Source organism: Heliangelus exortis, chromosome 11 (assembly GCF_036169615.1).
Source record: "Heliangelus exortis chromosome 11, bHelExo1.hap1, whole genome shotgun sequence".
Taxonomy (NCBI): Eukaryota; Metazoa; Chordata; class Aves; order Apodiformes; family Trochilidae; genus Heliangelus; species Heliangelus exortis.
Genome location: NC_092432.1, coordinates 10,966,813 through 10,986,714, shown reverse-complemented (window position 1 = coordinate 10,986,714; position 19,902 = coordinate 10,966,813). Strand labels below are relative to the sequence as shown.

At 52.4% G+C, this 19,902-nt stretch overlaps 1 protein-coding gene across 6 annotated transcripts in view; it reads right to left on the bottom strand.

Annotated features, from left to right (window-relative positions):
- Positions 1 to 19,902, bottom strand: part of LOC139800907 (mucosa-associated lymphoid tissue lymphoma translocation protein 1-like) — a 24,493-nt gene extending 4,591 nt beyond the window's left edge. The window contains exons 1-12 of one of the 6 annotated variants that reach the window (XM_071754522.1): positions 19,513 to 19,900; positions 19,112 to 19,230; positions 18,648 to 18,801; positions 17,824 to 18,002; positions 16,258 to 16,354; positions 14,188 to 14,214; positions 13,418 to 13,546; positions 9,528 to 9,705; positions 6,336 to 6,410; positions 5,599 to 5,726; positions 4,806 to 4,937; positions 4,518 to 4,669 (exon numbers count right to left, since the gene is read on the bottom strand). In XM_071754522.1, the coding sequence (XP_071610623.1) occupies positions 4,518 to 4,669; positions 4,806 to 4,937; positions 5,599 to 5,726; positions 6,336 to 6,410; positions 9,528 to 9,705; positions 13,418 to 13,546; positions 14,188 to 14,214; positions 16,258 to 16,354; positions 17,824 to 18,002; positions 18,648 to 18,801; positions 19,112 to 19,230; positions 19,513 to 19,522 (1,380 nt within the window). In that variant the 5' untranslated portion in view covers positions 19,523 to 19,900. Of the gene's footprint in view, positions 1 to 4,517; positions 4,670 to 4,805; positions 4,938 to 5,598; positions 5,727 to 6,335; positions 6,411 to 9,527; positions 9,706 to 13,417; positions 13,622 to 14,187; positions 14,215 to 16,257; positions 16,355 to 17,823; positions 18,003 to 18,647; positions 18,802 to 19,111; positions 19,231 to 19,512 lie in introns of all 6 variants that reach the window. The other 5 variants (XM_071754521.1, XM_071754526.1, XM_071754525.1 and 2 more) reach the window with 5 other exon arrangements.

The following is a 19,902-nucleotide window of genomic DNA, read 5'->3' as shown; positions in this document are numbered from 1 at the left end:
GCTTTGGCCATGGGAACCAAACAGCCCAGGCAGGCTCACAGCAGCCACAGATAAAGCCAGTGGTGCTCAAGGAGGGCTCAGCCCTTGCAAAACTTCCTCACTCTCAGCACAAGAAGTTGTACTGGGCATGCTGATGAAGAAGAATGCAGGACACTGCAGGGAGAACCTTGGGGAGCTCTTGTTAGCCTTCACAGACCTTCCTCAAACTGCTGCCCACAAGCAGCCAAAGCAATTTGTTTCTGGCCAGCAGAATATTAGGTGTAGAAGGTAAAATGTTGGATCCCAAATGCTGGCTGGGATTTGCAGGGGTCAGAGTCACACCTGTGTGCAAGGCTGGCAGAGCAGGAGTGAACACCACTGCTGATCCAGCAGGTCCACTGGAAGCAACCTGAAGAAATACCATTTATCACTGTAAAAACAAAGCCAAATCCCATCTCCACATCTGGCAACTCATTACTGGAAAGATAAACTGGAGAGGGCTTATTGAAGCTCAGGGCAGTGGGTGGAGCTGGCAGAAAGAGAGAGGGGTGAGCCAGCCAGGGGAAGGCACAGCTCCCAGGAGGATGGGGCAGCTCTCCTGCCCAGGGAGCCTCCTCAGCAGCCTGAAAATAAACACTGCCCTCTCCTGCTCCCTCCTGCCCTGGCTCATCACAGCAGGTACCTGCTGCCACCCACCTCCGTGCCCTCACTGCTATGCTGAGCTCAGCAGCCAGGTTCAACTAAACCTGGAGACCAGAAAGACCCAAGGCAGCTCAGCCTGGATGCATCCAGCCAGCTCCATCCTCCACGTGCTTAAGGAAGGAGAGGACATGGGTGCTGCCAGCCCTGCCCAGGGTGACCCTGCCCTGCCAGCCTCCTGCCACGGGAAAATCAGTGACTTGTCAAGCCAAAGGTGGAGTCTGTGCTTTCAGGAGCATTTACAGACTCTTACGAAGGTGTCAAAGTTATTTTTGAACCCTTCTATACTTCTAATACCCATGACATCCTAATCACTAGGAGAAAAACTGTTCATGGCCAGAAGTCCTCCTCATGGTCACACTCCCACTCTTCCTCTCCCTCATACCTGGGGATGCCATGGAACTCTCCTCCAGCCCTCTCCACAGCTGCCCCATTGCTGTCTCTGCATGTGCCTCCCCTTGCTGCATCCCCAGACCAGCCATCTCCCCCAGACTGGCTCCTCCAAGGATTCATCAGCCTCTTGGAGCTGGGGTTTCACTTTGCTGCTGTCATACTTGTAGGAGGAGCCTCTCTTGTTTCCACTAGATTGATTTCCAGAGGGCCTTTGGCTTTCCTAACCCCATGCCTGTGTGCTTGAACCAAATCTTTAGAGCCCTCCTATGTCACCTGCTCTTGATTCTACCTCTTGCTCACCTCTTTGTCACATGTGAACTCAGGAGCACCCAGCACTCCCATGCAGGTCTCCTACTGCCTCTGCTTGAAAATCCATTAGCTCTTCTGGACCTCTCATCTCTCTGGGGCCATATCCCAGAGGATCACAGCTCTCCAGCCTAGTGACCTTCCAGACATTCACCTGGGCAAGCAGTGACCTAATCTCGAGGTATCAATTAAAGACCTCACATGTGAGATTCAAAGCCCTTCAGCTGGCAGCATCTAGTTATCCACAAGTATCTGCACTCTGCTCAAATCCCCAGCCTCCTCCCCTGCCAAGGACTTCCACAATCTAATTACAGGGCATGCAGGCAAGAATTTCCTTCCATTAGTCTCCTTCACCCATTCTGGCTCTGCAGGATTCAGGAAATGGACAAAAGGATTTTCTAAATTAGTATTTTTAGATCATTTATAATTATTTATAAATGTTTTCCCAGGGTGGAAAGCATTTTTTAATGAAGATGATGCCCCTGAATTGGCAAGACCAAGGTTTTGGCTGGCCCAGGGCTTCAGATACTCTAAATAAACTGGGGAAAGGGTGACTGAAGAGGCCAAATAGCTGCAGATCAAGTGACTTGAAAACAAGGAGATCCAAGATAAGCGGTTTTTTCAAGTCAGCAATTAAACAGTACAGAGCAAAAAATAATGGGAATGCCTCAGATCTCAGCATAATTTCTTTCTACATATTTCCTAGAGCATCCTCTCTCCTTTCTGCTCTAGTATCAATGCCAGAAAATCCCACCATAATTTTCTCTGGCAAGTCCTACAGCAAGCCCAGGCTCTCTGCTTAAGTCACTTTGCTAAGCAGAATATGGCAAAATGCCACCATTTCCTCAACCAAACGTATCCCTGGGTTGATTCCCCAGGGCTGACAACATGCACCTCACATCCAGCCTGGTTTTGTCAGCCTCCAGCTCCTGCCTCTCCCCAGTTCCTGTGTGGCTCAGACAGACTCCTCAACACCCCCATGGTGAGGACACAGCCAGCTTGCCCAAATCCTGAAAGGAGCCAGGTGCCCTCCTGCACCTCCCTCCGGTCCCACAGGTGACACTGAGTGGCCCTGGCTGTGGATGTCTAACCTAGGGCAGAAAAATTGCAATCTGATGGAAGGATTTGCTGCCACATCAGCAGACACCACTGGAGGTCAGTGTGAGATTGCACTGCTGGGGAGCAGGAAAGTGATCACAGAATGGTTTGGGTTGGAAGGGATCTTAAAGCTCAGCCAGTTCCAGCCCCCCTGCATGACCAGGCTGTTCCAAGCCCCATCCAACCTGGCTTTCAACACGTCCAGGGATGAGGCAGCCACAACTTCTCTGGGCAATCTGTGCCAGTGTCTCACCACCCACAGATTAAAGAATTTCTTCCTAATGTTCAACCTGAATCTCCGCTCTTCAAGTTTTAAACCATTTCCCCTTATCTTTTCCCTACCCCCCCGTGTCCAAAGCCCTCCCCCAGCTTTCTGTCGCCCCTTCAGATATTGGAAGGTTGCTCTGAGCTCACCTGGGAGCCTTCTCTTCTCCAGGCTGAACAACCCCAATCCCTCAGCCTGGCTTCACAGGGAGGTGCTCAGCCCTCTGAGCATTTCAGTGGCTCTGCTCTGGACACCTTCCAGGAGCTCTGTGTCCTTCTGATGCTGGGGACTTCAGAACTGGATGGGCAATCGTACCACCCTGGCTCTTCTGGGTTCCCCTATTTGGTCTCCCCAGTGCCTCTTGGGGAGGGCTTGGTTCTGGAGGCAGAACCAAGGAGATCCCTTCTCCCCACCACAAACACCTTCACACAGGCACACACACATGATTTTCATGCATGGTCAGGGAGGTCAGGAGGGGAAAGGATGCTCCAGCTTGATCCTGGGCAGGATCTGGCTGCAAACCTCCCACGGGATGCACTGCTCTGCATCAGTGACCACAATGTACTTAAGGGCAGCAGCAAAGGACAAAAAATCCACCACAATCACGCTATGGTTCAGCACAAGGTCTAGAGGAACCAAGGCAGATGGTTACCAAACAGGAGCTGCAAATTAAATCCATGGTGTGGCACTGAGACCACCAGCAAAGACCCATGCTGGGCGCCTGGTCTGTTAGGAAAGGTGTGAGGAAGGGTCAGGGAAGGTGCTGGGGCTCAAGGGGAAATAAGCACAAGAGGATCTATTGCTGCATCAAGATACAGCAGCACAGCAGGCTAAGAAGGCACCCTTGGAAAAGCCAGATCTGCTTCCAAACACGGAACACAGAAAGGCTCTTCATCACAAGCAGATGAAACACAATTTAATTTCATCAGGTAGGACAGGAATTGGTCTGAAAGGAGTAACTGGATACTGGCATCCAAACTGGCACCAAACCCATGCTGTGATGCCTGAGGAGCAAGGCAGGCAGCCCATGGGGCACTGACATGAGGACCAAGCACACACAGAGGGGTTTGCAAGGAGGAGAATTGGCATCAGAGGTAGCGAAGGATCCCTCTGCACCTGAGGTGAGCCTTTCCCAGCCCTTGGGATTCCCCTCCCTCCTCTGCCCTGGGGAAAGGGATTCTTCCCCTGTACTCAGCCCTGGTGAGGCCACAGCTTGAGTCCTGTGTCCAGTTCTGGGCCACTCAGTTCAGGAAGGAGATTGAGGTGCTGGAGCAGGTCCAGATAAGAGCAAGGAGGCTGGGAAGGGATCCAGCACAAGTCCTGTGAGGAAGGGCTGAGGGAGCTGGAGGTGTTCAGGCTGGAGAAGAAGAGGCTCAGGGGAGACCTCATCACTCTCTACAACTCCCTGAAAGGAGGTTGGAGCCAGGGGGGGGGTCGGGCTCTTCTCACAAGTAGCTACCAGTAAGACAAGAGAGCTTGGGCTTAAGCTCTGCCAGGGGAGGTTTAGCTAAGATATTAGGAAGAAATTCTTTCCAGAGAGGGTGATCAGGCATTGGAATGGGCTGCCCAGGGAGGTGGTGGATTCCCTGTCCCTGGAGGTTTTTAAGAAGAGGCTGAACGTGGCACTCAGTGCCATAGGCTGGGAACCACGGGGGGAGTGGATCAAGGGTTGGACTTGATGATCTCAGAGGTCCTTTCCAACCCAGATTATTCTGTGAAAGGAGCCCAGCAGGAATAGAGAGGAAGGGATAAGCATCTCTGGCAGAGCAGTACTCACGTTGGGCTGGCAGAGCAGCAGACACGTGTCCGTGAGGTGGGCTGGGGGGGGCTGCAGCTTGGCCCCAATGTGCATCACGTTGGAGAAGAGTCTGTGGAAGTGGAGCTCTACCCGTGCCCCACAGGGGAAGGTCACCATTTCACACACTGGCTCTGGAACAAAAAGGCCAGCAGAGTCAGTGCTTAATGGCTCCTCAGAGGGTCCCACCAAGACCCCGTATCCCCTGGGGGACACAGAGAGCCCCTTTCCCTCCCTCCTGGGAGCCCTGCTGTGCCCTGCATGGCTCACCCTGGCTGCATCCCCAACGCTCAGCAGCTGCTCCTGAGGCACAGATGGGGTCAGTCAGGGACCTGGCTTCCTTCAGAGTGTGTTTGATCTCCATCACCTGCTTCCCAGTGACCAAGGGATCCCGGCCAATGTCTGAGAAAGAGATTTGGGAGGTAGGAGGGCCACTCCAGGTTCCTTACTTATCACCCTGCCTCTCAGGCTGCACATGAACACAGAACCAAAGAAGCACAGAAGTGTTTTGGTTGGAAACGACCTTTAAGATTATCAAGTCCAAATGTTAACCCAGCACTGCCAAAGCCACCACCACCCCTCAGTACCACATCTGCAGGGCTTTGAAATCCCTTCAGGGATGGGGACTCCAACACTGTCCTGGGCAGCCTGGGCCAGTAACAACTGACAACTCTTTCCATGAAGAAATTGTTCCTAATATCCATTCTAAACCTCCTCTGGCACAACTTGAGGCCATTTCCTCTTGTCCTGCCACTTGTTACTGAGGAAAAGGAGACTGATCCCTTCTCTGGCTCCAACCTCCTCTCAGGCAGTTGGAGAGTGAGAGGGTTTCCTCTCAGCCTCTTTTGCTCCTCCATCTCTCTCAGCTTCTCCTCATAAGACTCCTGCTTTCCCAGCTCCATTGCCCCACTGCTACCAGGTTATTAAAAGCTTGCTCAGGGCACAGCCAGCAATTTGGTTTTTTGAGATGGCTGCGATGGAGTGGGGTGGAGGCACTTGGCTTCTTCTGGTATCTCTTCTCACCCATGTAACTGAACCAAGGGGTTTCTATCTCACCCCTTACCTTCTAACACATCCTCCAGCATGTGTGTAACCTTCTTCTCCTGCAGAATATGTTTCTTCAGGTATTTCATGAAGATACCAGAGCTGAACTCCCCATCCTGCAACTCGTAGGCTTCTGCATCTTCACTCCTGCAAAAGTAAGGACATGTCCTCACTTTTCTGAGACACAACAAGGCCTTGGGGGTTACTCAGAGCTTTCCAACTCCATCCAGACTCTGCTGGCTGAGTCTGAATTAGGCTCTCATGCAATGGCACAAAGTGGACCCAGAGAGGGTGGGAAACGAGTTAAAACAGAAAAAAATGGTGAAGAGGGACAGGGAAGCAGACCACAGCCTCTTTTGCTAGCCTAAGTGTGTGACTGCAGTTGAAAAGCCAGGAGAACTGGCACTGGAGCTGTAAGCAACACTCATCCTCATCTCAGAAGGCTCCAGGTGAGATGCTTGTGGCCACAGGTGCCTTAGGAATTGGGCTCAGGTGTGGAAGAACAGCTCGCAGGAGCTGATGCCACCTTCAGGCACAACCTGTAACAGATGCCCAGGCTGCCACTGGTGACGTCAGGAGGAATAAAGTGTCTGAACAGGGAACACTCAAGATGGAGGGTGAGAGCCAGAGGAAACAAGCAAAGCCCTCTCAAGCCTCCAAAGCCACCAAGCATGACAAGATGTGAGGAGCCAGAGGTGTGCCAGCACTCAGTCCTGTGTCACAGCGTGGGGACATGGGGACACCAAGGGCACTTACGTGGCGTAGCCATAAACGGTGTTGCCCCAGGGTGCCAGCGGCTGTACCTGGGAGAGGGCACACTCAGGGTTGTACCTGGAAGAGGAGACAAAGGCAGGATCCTGTCAGCATGTGCTTGGAGGGGACAGAGCCCGGGTGCTCCACCAAATCCATCCATGTCAAACAGAACCACCCATGCTACCTGGGCAGCAAGTGAGGAGTCCTACAAAAAACCTAAACCATGTGAAGGATGAGTAGACAGAGCCAGCTTTGACCTATCTGCACTGGTGAGCTGCTCCTGGACCTGCAGGAGAGCCTGAAGCTGTGGGTGAAACCCTGCCTCCTCCCTCCTGAGGCTGCTGGGTCACATCCAGGCACAGCACAGTGCAGAGCACAAGGGACAACTGTCCCCAAAGGACTTGGCAGTGCACACATTGCACAGCTTCAGCTCAGTCCCCAGTGTCCCAGGGGGCTGGAGAGCCCCATAGCTCCCTTCCAGACCAAGGACACCCCTTCTGCCCCAAGACACCACAGCCTGCTATGGCTGATGCACCTCCAGAGCTCACTTAGAGATGGGATTGAGGACATGCTCTCGGGCCTCAAAGCCCCAAATATTTCCAAGATCAGGTAGATACGAGGTGACAGTTCTCATTTCCACTGAAAAAGACATCATGGTTGAGCTTCATGGCCAAGCCTCGTCCATCTAACTGCAGCCAGACTGAACAGGGTGGGGAACACCTTCCTCCAGTTTACACCAGTGACTTGGAGCTGTTCCCAGTCACACAGGAGTAAGAGCCAGGCACAGAGGTGGCATTATCCCATGTTCTCCAATTCCAGCCCAGCTTCCTGGGCCTGAAGCTGGCATGCTAAGGAGAGCAGAAGGGATGGCTGTATCACCAGCAGCCAGCAGCTTAACTACTGCTGGTGGCACAGTCTGGAGGTGTTCAGTGGCAGCATTCATATGGAGTGTGCAAGTTTTCGAAAAAAAGAAAATGTGGGAAAGATACACCTCTAAATCCCAAGACTGTGAAGAGAGGCTCACTGGCCTTTCAGCTGCTCCTGAATGAATGCAAAAATCTGGGATTCCAGGTCCAAGGCAAAATGAGACAGAAGATCCCAAAACAACCCGAGGTCCTGTTGTCCCATTGCTGAGGGCACCCACCTGAGTTGATGCAAACCTTTCATAATGGCACCAGCAGGCATCACCATGGACAGGATGGCTGTGGTGCCCTGCCCCAGCATTTCCAAACCATGATCCAACACAGGTAGTGAGCTGACAGCACAGGAGCTGACAGCACTCCCTCCTGCTTCAGGCCCCAAAATGTCTTGTCTATGCAGCACACCTTATGCAACCCAATCCTCACCTACACCCCAGAGAGGAGATGGTGTCCTCCCATCCTGAGGGGCACACGCTGGAAACCCTCAGAAATCAGGGAATTCCTGGAAGAGGCAATCGACTGCACCCACCCCAAATCAGCACATGAATGTATGGGCTACACACAGACTCTGTGCTCCTCCTCTGCTGAAGCTGAACATCTGCCACCACTTGGCAAAGCAGGATGTGTTTCTCAGTGCCTTGGCATTCCTGGTGCCAACACACGGGGTGAAGAGCTGCGCTGGGTGAGAGCCTTCTGAGCACAGACAGGGCTCTTCCTGCCTCATGCACAGCTGCACCAACCATCAACAGACTTGCAGCATCAGCCCAACCAAAAGGCTCTGGGGAAAGGAGGCTCCAGGAGTCCTGGTTTAAGGAAGGCTATAAACCCACAGAACAATAAAATCCAAACTCTGCTGAGCTGAAGAGGTGACTCCTCAAGAAAAATGAGCTCTGGAGAGAGCCTCTACAGTAATCCCCCATAAGCCTCAGGATAACACCTACTGTGCTTACTGGGGGAAAGAGAAGGAAAGAAGTGTCAAATCTTTAGGGGAAGGGAGAAAAAACCAGCCACATAACTGTGCCTAAATGTCACAGCAGATCTCACATTAAGTCCTTTTCCCAAAGCACCACTAAGACTCCATGGAGCACAGAAACTACAGGTGACACCACGGAAGAAACCTCAGCTTAAAACTCTTTCACAGATTGTCACCTTTCACCTTAGCAATCCCTGCACAACCTTCAGATGACACACCAGCCTCTCTCAGGTGGGCTACCAGAAGCCCTGCTCCTGCTTGGAAGCCATCCCCAACGTGGTATTGTGGTGGGAAGGGCAGCAAGGTGCCAGGGGGGCACTCAGCAGTGCAGGGAAGCAATTCTTAAAATCACCCCATCATCAATCATTGAACAGTTTGGCTTGAAAGGGACCTTAAAGCTCATCTATTCCTGACCCCCTGCCACGGGCAGGGACACCTCCCACCAGCCCAGGTTGCTCCAAGCCCCATCCAGCCCTCAACACTGCCAGGGATGGGGCAGCCACAGCTTCTCTGGGCAGCCTGGGCCAGGGGCTCAGCACCCTCATAGCAGAGAATTTCTTCCTAATATCTCATCTCAATATCCCCTCTCCTGGTTTAAAGCTGTTCCTCCTCATCCTGTCACTACAGGCCCTTTTAAAAAGTCCCTTCCCAGCTTTCCTGTCCCCCTTTAAGATCCTGGCAGGTGCTTTAAAGTTTCCCTCCTGGCAGGAGCCTTCTCTTCTCCAGGCAGAGCTGCCCCAGTCCTTGGATCATCTCCGTGGCCTCCTCTGAACTCACTGCAGCAGCTTCAGGTCCTTCCCGTGTTGGGGACCCAACGCTGCAGGGCGGATACCAGAGCAGAGGGGGAGCTCTGATCTTTGTGGTAAAGCTGAACAATCACAGCCTGAGCGTGTGGGCAACACACACAGAAGACAAGCCCTGTGCTGAGCTTCAGCCATCAGTTTATGCCATCGGGGCAGAGCCACCCCTCTACAGGCTTCTTCACCCCCAAAAAAACAAGTGGGGATCTCCAGCCCCTTCTCTCCAGCAGATCTGATGCTCTCTGCAGCTCACACATGACTTCTCAGGAAAGCTTGCAAGACCTGGCAGTCTCGCTGATTTTATGACATGCCCCTTTGAAAGAGGCCTGGGCTCAAGAGCAGAACGGGGGCCATGCACACAGCAACCCACAGGAACACCCTACATGGTTGTGCAGAAGCTCCCTGCAAGAAGCTGGGGCTGAGCCTGGTGGTCATTTCCCCCAACCCCTCGAAATGCCACATTCTGCCCATCCTGGGCAAGGAAGGGGAAAGAGCACCCTACCATTTCCTGCAGGTGTCCAGCAGGACAAGGTTCAGGGCCGTCTGCTGCTGCTGCATCTTCTGGAGGATCCTCTGCACACTGATGCAGTTTTCAGGGGTGTAGGGTTGTGGAGCATCAACAGGGACCATGTAGTTCCTCCCATAATGTTCATAACCATGACCAGCATAGTAGAATACAGCTGGGAACAGGGAGAGGAGAGGATGAGTCAGGATGCAAGCCTGCAGCTCTGTAACCAGCACCCTGTGGCCATGTCCCACCTCCTGTCCTCTGGGGATACTGATGCAGGGCTGACCTAAGCCAGCAGCACCTATTAAACTGGAGCTAGGCTGACCTCACAAAAATCAGGTTTTTTTTTCCCAGTCCATTCCCTTCAGCAGAGTTGGAAGCAGCCCCTGCAGGCTCTCCTGCACATGTGGTTTACAGAACCATCTGTCAGGAGACCCCAAAGTCACTGGGCTCCCATGTTTCCATAACCATCTGTGCCACCGTGCCTGATGCCACCTTTGTATAAAGTTTTGGTTAATCCTCAGCAACCTGCAGCAATGTACCAACAGGCAAAGTATTTTACCATGATGAAAAATGCATTAACAGCCTTTTAAATGAGGAGCTCCTCAGCTTCCTAGTTTTGGAGCAGAAAGTAGCAATGACAATGGGAAACAGTCTCCAGCCTTCAAATGTCTGTCTCTATTCAAACACCTCTAACGTGGGAAAAATAAGAGAGAGAGAGAGAGAGAGAGAAAAGTTCTCCAGATGTCACGAAGATGTGGACCACATCCTTCCACAACCTCAGACCAAACACCAGCCCTGTAAGGTGGGAGAAGAGTCAGTTCCTCCAGGTGCTGCTGTGCAGTCCAACACCCAACAAGAATTTTGGTTTCAAGTTTTTCTCTTGAGCATGTGAAGCTTTGTAAAGGTTTTGCCTTCACAAGAGAAGGCAACATGATGACACCCACTTTGGAAAGCCAGCACTGAAGAGCTCAGCATGGCCCAAGATGGTCTCTCTCCATCCCATGTTCAGTGAGGGACTTTTGTTCTGCACGGGGATCCCACTGCACGGGGGCTGTAGCTTCCTGGAAGGCAGGGGCACAGTGCCTGCTACCCCTTGCTAGCACAGACACAACTGCTTGGGGCATGCTGGAGAAAGCCAGCTTGGGGAACTGAAATAAAATAGCTCCACAAGATGATGTCAACAGTTGGACTACCACATCTGAGGGACAGAGAGGAGTGAGAGGACAGAAATGGGAACAATCGGCTCAGAGGCAAAAGCAGGAGAAATTCTTCAGTCAGATTCATTCCCAAAGCCCACGCTTCATTGAGTAACCTCCTATTTTCTATTCCCTGTTCTTCCCCCTGCAGCTTGCAGGACACTCTCTTTGATCCCTGATGCTGCAAGAGATACAGTGAATGGGGCAGGAGCTGAAGGGCTGCAAGCGTGATCTCATCATTTGGAGGATGGAAAACATGATCTCATCATGAAAAAGGCCTCAAGTCACCTCTGCTTTCTATTCTCAGGGGTCAATGGAAAGCTGCTCACATGGCTGTTTCCACAGATGCCCACAAGGTCTGGCTTCCTCTTCTTGAGGATCACCAGCCAGACACAGTGGGCTCTGATTTGCAGAAGTTTTAAACTTTCATAACTTGCAAATCCAAGCCACAAAAAACTCCCCTAAGACTACAAAAGAGTATAAAACAGGAGGACTTCTGGAAAAATCAGATGCAGGCACTTCAGGTTTAGCCCCTCAAGTCATTGAGCTTGGATGGCTTTTCCACTCTCTGCCTCCCTTCCTGCACCTGGAAGGGAGGTGATGTCACCAGTCATGCTCATTAAAAAACCTAAATTACAGAAAAGTCCAACACAAATCCTTAACCATTTAATCTTCTAGCTGCTGAGTCCTTGCACCCTGAATGCACCAAGTGCTCCCTGCACCATAGACACCACAAAAGCTTGGGATCAAATCAAAATAAGACAAGAGTTTCACAACAGCTGAGCTACTTTGCAAACCCTTCCCGGACTCGACCTCTCCTCCTGAAGAGGAAACCAACAATTTGCCTGGAGAAGGAAAGGTTTGTTTTTTTTTTTTAATTCCCAGCTAATATTTCAAGACTCTTCCCACATCTGTGTCAAAACTGCTGATCAGAGACCAGCTTCCGAGTACCAAATTAAAAAGGGGAAGCTCCAGGCACTGCTTATAACCCAGGAAATGTCAGCGTGCAGCCTCATCACGGCGTGACAGCACATTCCTAGTATTTCACTTGCAGCTTCCTGCTCTTGCTGCGTGGCTGACATTTCTTTTTTTTGGCTTGGGACTTTTTGGGAGGCACCACACTTCAGATGGAGAAACCCTGAGGAAACCAGCAGGCAGACTGACCCAAGGTCCCAGCAACTGCTCTGGATGCCACCATTTATGGCACGAGTCCTCAGCTCAGTCTAGCTGCTGGAATCAGCATCTGCTGGGGCTCACTGCCTCCAAATAATAGTAGACCCTTCAGCTTAGAAAACCACAAAGAGAATCCCCACCCTGACAAGGCAATGCCTAACAAACACTTGAGGCTTATCAAGGTTCAGTAACTCAGCTGCTAATGTTTTCCCTGCCAAAATCAATTTTGCCAGGAAGATCAGTGGCCATGAATACAAAAAAAAACCCCAACAAACACTGGAAGTTTAAATAAGGCATGACAGCATGAGAGGTTTGCCATTTCCACATCTTCCTTTTTCTCTCCAAGGCTTACAAAAACAAAGGGGAACGCCACAGACAAAATGCCACAAGTGATGGAGAGGGGGTGGGAAAGCACAGCAGCCTCCTCAGGAATGACTCCGGCCTGGAAGAGGAGGTAAAGCCTGAGCTGTAAGGGGATTTCAGAGAGTAACCACAAAAGGAAGCTGTGAGTGAAGTCATAGGAATATGTTGTCATCAGATGACACGCTTGGCTGGAACGGTGACAACCGTGTCCTGCCCTTCCCTGCCAGCTCAGCCCCTCCCCAAGTGAGTCAGTGCTTCCCAGAATAAGGTGGCTTTGCACCATTTCACTCGTGGCCATGTCCCTGGCCATTGCACAACCTCCAAACCTGACACTGAGTGCCGGGGTGGAATTGGCCTCTGTTGCCTTGCTCTGTGTGAGTGTCCTGGTGTGACATCCAGAAGGGAAGATAAAGTCTCGCCCTAAGGTCTGGATGCAAAACCAACATCTGCCTGGTGTTTTCAAGGCAGCCTTGAAATGCTGAGAGGGCCTCAGAAACCCTGAAAAAGCTCCTTTCGCCATCAAATCTGAACACCTGCTTTAAGATCCACAAGATCTCAGCTGGTTTTGTGTTTGAGGAACGCTTTCCACTGAGGACAGCGTGCAAAAAGCTCAAAGCCCAACCTCAAAGCCATCTGCAGCTGGGAATGTGCTTCTGCAAAAAGGCTGTCAGAGGCTCAAATTAGACCATCAGGAAAGAGAAATGAGGAAACTGTGGCTGCGTATAGCAGCCACGGTTCAAAAGGAGCTCCTCTCCTCACAAAGAAGCATGGTGGGGACAACCGACAGTCAATCACCTCAATTTTTCCTCTAAGGAAAAATGAAGAACTTGTCCCATTTGCCATCAGAACCACTGGGTCCCCCAGACCTCAACACGAGACTATGCTGTTGGAGAAGCAATACCTACTTTACATGCCTGCAACCTGGCCAAACCCAAACAAACAGCATTTCCCTGGGGGCTTCTGCCAGGCCTGGCACTGCTGCAGACTGTCCCACGGGGCTCCTCTGCCCCTTCTGAAGGCAAGTTCAATTTCTGTTTTTATTTTTTAATTCAATAGGCATCTGAAAAAATTGCCAAATCCCTGCTCCTTCTTGGCATCAGCCACTACTACCCACCCATTGGCTACCTTACCTTACTGGCTTTGCCTTACCGTAGAATCCCTTCTCCAGGAGCTGCAGGAACTGACTGACTGCTGACACCATCTCAGCCTTGTTCAGGTCCAGAAGGGAGACAACCTGGAAGCCCAGATGCTCCAGGAGACGACTCAGCTCAAACACATCTGTGATGGGAGCCATCAGGTTGGGATGATGCTGGTAGCAGTTGTTGCCCACTAAAAGTGCTACCTTGCCTGTAGCTGGTGGAAATACCAAGCAATGAAACTGTAAATGCTCAGCAGGAGGCAGGGTCTCACCTCCTTCAGCTGAGGGAGGAGGTGGGGAACCTTTTCTTAACACCGAGGCTGGTCCTTTCCCTCATTGGGATGAAGAAGAAACCCTGGGCTTCTGCTGTCATTTTATCCTCACTTTTCACTGTAGGAAAACCAGATTTATAACACTCAGCAGTGATGGGAGCAAGGAGCTGTGCCCTGCTCTGAGGACATATTTCAAGGAAAGGAAAAGGCCTCATGAGAACAACACTCTTATACTCATTTGGTGGGCATGGAGGTCAAGACTGGGTTACTCACTAGGAATAATCTTCCTCTGCCTGTTGAGACTACCCAGGGCTTGGCAGGGGATAAGACTCATCCTGTGCCTTGGAACTCTGATTCCAGAAGCATGGAGCCCATGACAATGTGGGCACAAAGGCTTGAAGCAGTCTCTGCAGGAAAAGCACTCCTATGCCCTGTCCTCCTGCCCACCCTGCAGCCTGACTATTAATTAAGGGAGTAATTGCTCAGGAAGAAAACACTCCAGTACTCACCAAAAAACTTTTCAGAATGACAAGCACCTGGAAAAGAAAGAGAGAAATGTTAAGCTTGGGCCCAGCACCCCAGTGCCAGCTCCTAACTCAGGTCTGAAACCTGCCCCTATATCCCTCAGCAAAGCAAAGCTGGATCAAGCACCACAGAGCAGCCACACAAGCAATGCTTCTCAGGCAAGTTCTTCATAGACTTCTTGCTAACCAGACACTGGTGTGGTGATCTGGGGAGGATTTATGAAATCCTGGGCATCTGGGAAGGGGCAGGCCAGGGGAAGCAGGGCCAGCAGGGAGGAGCTGGTACCCATCAGCAGGTCTGTGCTGCTCATTCCAGCCCTGCCTGGGCTGCTGCACTTCCCCAGGTGACTTTCCTGCTCCTTCACTGCAGCAAAAGCAAAGGAAACACAACTACTCAAGATCAACACAAGCTTCTGAACAGGGAGCTTCTCCCCATGAGCACTCAGTGCAGGGGAAACCAATTGTTTGCTTTTGACTGTGATAATATTCCCAGAGCCTTTCACCACCCTGATGTGCCTTTCCCTTCCTTTTAGCAGTTCTGGCTCAGAAAAGCCACCCCAAATGTGACACATGAACTCTCAATGAGCACTCCCAGCCTCTTAAAATCATCCTCACCCTAACAGCTCCAGCTTTTCCTATTTAAATTAACAATAATAAAAAAACAAAAAAAACAAACCAACCCAAAAATAGTAACGCAGACAAGGAGAATACACTAAAACCCTACAGGCTCTAAAAGAAAAAACCCAAAGGCATTATTTTTAACTGCTTAAAACTCAAGGGTCTGGAAGACCTTTAGCACCTGAATCAGTGCTGCTAATTCTCAGGGATGCCTGGAAAACCACCAGAGCAAGCCCATTCATCCTTTCCTGCTTGTGACAGAGCTGCCTGGCAGAACAACCCAGTCATTCCACTTTGAACCCAGCATGATCCTGTGCCCCTTTCTCCGACCCAGCTGCCAGTTTGCCTGCTGTGAAGAGGCAGGCAGGATCCTCTGGCTATATGGGACCAATTTGCTCTCTGGAGCAATTTTCAAGCCAACCCAAAAGGCAAGAAGGAGAAGCTTATGGCACAGAAAAATCTCTAGATGGAGTAAAGAGCCTGCAAAGCCATCCTGTGCTATTCCTGTCTCACAGCAGGATGAAGGCAGCGAGCCAAAGCAGGCATCACACCGGAGGTGGAGAGTGCCCGACCCATCTTCTCCCTAGGATCCATCAGCTCATGCAGCATCAGGCCTGGGCTGCCAGCCTGAGGGACCTGAACCTTCCCAAAATAGCCACCATCCTTTCCAGCTCTGCACATCTGAGCACAGCACTGCACCTCAGCAAGGCTGTGAGTGAGTCTGAGCAAAGAGACCCGGCTGTGGTTTTAAACCAACACCTCAGCAAGATGAGAATAAACACAATGAGCACCTGAAAGAGCTCCCCCTGCTCCAACATGGCAAATCTCTGACAGGCTGCAGGACCCAGCAGCACCCTTCACCTCAGTACAGCCCATCACCCAGATGATGGGTGTTTTTCTTTTCCAGACACCTCTTCCCTCGCTACCTCTGAACGCTGTTATCAAGGACTCCTGTTTGTCACAGGGCTGACAGATGCCTGCACCATGCAGGGCTCATGCAGCTCCACTGAGATCATGGCACCCAGTATATCCTGGGTGTGAAGCCATGCTCTGCAGGCTGCCCCCGTGACAGCTGCCACCAGGCTGCCCAGACGGCACAGGAAAAGCAGAGCCCCGTGCTGCTTGTCTGCTCCAAAGTGCCTCACCTTTGGCAGAAGTGGTGTTTAAAACCGAGGGCCTTTCTTTTTGTTAATAAAAGCATGTCAGATCTGTCCTAGCCCAGGGAAGGTGCAAATGTCAGAGCCACTCACCCTATTTCTAATCCGATGCCCTGGAGCCCAGCTCCCCTGCAGAGGTTGAGCCACAGGGTAACAGGGCAGCACTGGGCTCCTTGTTAACCCTTTCAGTAGCAAGCACTGAATTCCTGTCTGCCCTCTCACTGCTTTCCCGGTCAGAAGGTGATTTGCAGCAAAGCAGAGGTGGGTTGGCCCTGCTCACCTATATGAACATCCACGGCGTTGGTCCAGTGCTCCCCGTGGCTATTGGAGGCACAGCAGAGGTAGGTGCCCGAGTCACTGACCTTGGCATGGGTGATCTAAACAGACCAAAAGTTAAACAACATTATTTGTGGTGAAAGTTTGTGGGCCCCTGTTGCCCCTGTTGGTATCTGCCAAAGGCACACGTGTTCTTGGAATAAAAAAGTCTTTTTTCTTGCTGCTTGCTTGGATCTGATTCCTAGCCTTACAAAGCTAAGAGGTTTCCCACAACTTTTATCTTCCTAAGAAGCTTAGTAAGGCCACATGCTAAGGTCTGCTACTGACCCCAGCTTCTGAAGTGCAAGAATCCTCTATCCAAATGCTTTCTCTTCTTTTTCCAGCATCTCCTAAACCCTGTGCCATGGCTGTGCTCTGCCCCAGGAGCCACACGGGGAGGACAGTGTGGGCAGCATCAGAAGGTTGCCTGTTTTTCTTCTCAAGTAACATTTTCTAAGGTTCTGATCACGCCCATTGCTCTCTTATGAGAGAAACTCCTCACCATCTCTCTTTGACATCAGACAAGAATCAGAGCAGTCCTAGCTGGCTATGGTTCTCCAGCCCAGGCTCCTGCTCAGAGAACAATTGAAGCCACCACTGGGTCAAGTTGGCCATGGCTTTGTCTACTCAAGTACTGAAAATCTCCATGAACAGTGACCTCACTGCCTTTCTGGCTCCAGTGCAGCACCACCCACCATCAAATTAACACCCTCTTCCTAATCACCAGGCTGAACTGCTCTGTGGAAAGTGCAATCTGAGGCCACCGTCCCCTACAAAATCACCTACCACTACTGAGAGGAGACTGGATCTCTTCTCTTCATGTGGTGCCCTGGAAGGAAATCTGTCTGCCTTACATTGAGGAGACAGCACTGATTTACATTCAGCCACTGACTCAAAATGAACCCAGACCTTTTGCTGCCTCCTTGACTTTCTCCTGTCAGGACTAACCACTTTTTCCTTCCAGCTCTCCTGCAGGCAGACAGCACTCCCGGCAGCTCCGTCATGCTGCAGTGCCCTGATCAAATATATAATAGCTGTTCTTCTGCCACTGCTGCAAAAAAGGCACAGGAGATATGCTAAGAGCCCCTGAAGCATCTATGAATCGGTTACTTCCTAAAGAAGTCCCCACCACTTTGAAAGAAGCCCATAAAACATATTCCCTCTTCACCCACCATCCTTCAGTCAGTTACCAAAGCGAGAGAGGTGATACCTGAGCGCTTTCTCACAGCCCTGCAATGCAACAGGGAAAGACAGCTGAGCACAAGCCTGCTTCCCAAGGGCTGGAAAGATGAGGACAGGCAAGGAGAGACAGCTTTCTGCTGGCATGCACCTGATTACGCAGCTCAAAGCATGCCCAAAATAAGTCAGGCTTCAGGACCGCCACCTGTCACATCCAGGATGACAATGACACAACTTTCAGCAGCCTCTCCAAGGCCTCTTGAGGCTCTCCCACACCCACCATCCAGCAACAAGCTTCTCCCATCACCCACCTCAGCAGCCAAAGCTTCTAACTACCCCAAGGCAACGTTACCCAGAGTTTTTTTTTCTTCTGGTGTTCCAGCAGGTTCCCATTCCGGTACCACTGGTATCTGGGGGCTGGGACCCCCATGGCAGCACACTGCAGCTGTAGTGGCTTCCCCACCTCCACCCACTGCTTGGTGGGGTTGAGGACAATGACCGGTTCTCCTCGCCAGAGCTGAGGGGGCAGTCCTGTGAAGCAGCAAACAGAAGTGGTCCTCCCTCCACCAGGACAGAAAACAGGAGTCTTTTTTTCCCCCCACTCAATAGGAAGACAGTGTCTGGCCAGAAAAGTGACTGTTTTCCACCCGCACTAAGAAATGCCACCCCACAGGACGTCACCACGGTGCCCTTCTGCTCTGCAACACCCACAACAGTAAACAGCAAGGCAAATCCCTGCTTCTGGCTTCCCAAGCCTGAAGCTTGCCCATTCCTGTCAAGGGCATAAGTCAACAGGCTGAGGTCAGCCACACCCAGAGTGATTTTTTTGTTGGGCTTTGAAGTAGCCAGGTTGCCTCTTCCAGTCCCTCTGCCCCACACTAATGGGCAAACACCGGGTGTAACTCCAGGGAACCCACACCAAGTGAGCGGCAGGAGGAGGAGATGCATAAAGCCAGCATTGTTGGGACCATGACAGGGAGCTGAACCATCCAGAGGATGGACAGAGAAGTCTAGCTTAGAGCTGGAGGCTCAAGTGGCTGGACCAATCCTCCTGTATTATTATTTTTGAGCTGGGAGCCCAGGCTTAGGAACCACAAATGATCACAGCTACGAGTGTATGCAATGTTTGCACAAAGTACAAAATAGACCAAAAAAAGCTAGAAGACACATCTGTACCTCTGGCAACACACTGATGGACCTCCACCTTCACCCAGTCAGAGAAGATAGCATTTCTGTAAAGGTCATTGATTCTGCAGGTGTAAAGTTGGGTCTGCTGTGCAGTGATGGGCAAGTCCTGCTTCGTGGCATCAGGAATCTGCTGGCTGAGAGACTAAAGGGAAAACACAGGTGGTGGGCAGCAAGTCCCCCCAGCACTGGTAGTAGAAGGCACCAGCAAGCCCCTTGTAACAGCAGGAAAACTGGAAATTCCTGGTTGCTGCAGGGCTGCAAGAGAAGGAGCTCTTCCATTGCATACTCCCTCCCAGCACCTGCAGAAGCCTTGGGTGTGCACACACATCCTCTTCCCATCTCCTTCTAGCCTCCTGGTTCCCAGCAGCTCTGCCCGCAGAGGACCAGTTCCATCACCCAGGCAGGGACCAGTCCGGAGCCGTACCCATCGCTGCCTCTGCTCCCACCCTTACCTGGTGCTGACAAAACCACTGGTACTGCAGCGGCCCGCGGCCCTCGGCTCTGCACCGCAGGGTGAAGGAGTATCCCACCGGGACGGCAACGGAGACGGGCTGCTCAGTGATCACAATGGCTGTGGAGAAAAGGGACACGGAGCTGGAAACAACCCGGGGTGGGGAGCACAGCCACGCTGCCAGCCGGCGGCCGGGCACGTCGGGCTGCAAGAGGGAGCCCCCGGCACCCACCCGGGGAGGAAGGGAGGTTTGGGAAAACAGGGATGCTCGGCCTCCAGCGCCTGGGGAGTGCTGGGGGGGGGGGGGCTTCCCGGGTGCTCTCCGGGGACCCCAACGCGCGGGCGGCGGCACTGGGTGCGCTGCCGGCCAGGGGCTGGCCCAGCCCGGCTGCCCGTGCTTACCTTCCTGCATTGCTCCGACGGCGGACGGTTCCCGGACTCCGCGGCCTCCGGCCGGGCCCGCGGCTCCTCCTCTCCCGGGGAAGCAGCAGCAGCAGCACCAGCAGCAACACCTGGGGCGGGCGGGACAGCAGCGCCCGGAGCTCGGCGGGGGCGGGGGCTGGGGCCCGGCCGCGGGGCCGCTCACCCCGGCGTGGCGGCGGGCGGGCAAGGCAACCTCCGGGGCGGGGAGGGCCGGGCTTCGGTTCACCGGGACGGGGCCTCGGAGGGCTCCTCCCGCACGGGGCAGGGCCGGGCAGCAGCCCCGCACTCACCTGCCGCCGGCCCCGCCGCCAGGGAAGGCCCCGGACCGACCCCACGCTTCCGCGCCCCGGGCCCGCCCCGCTCCCCCAA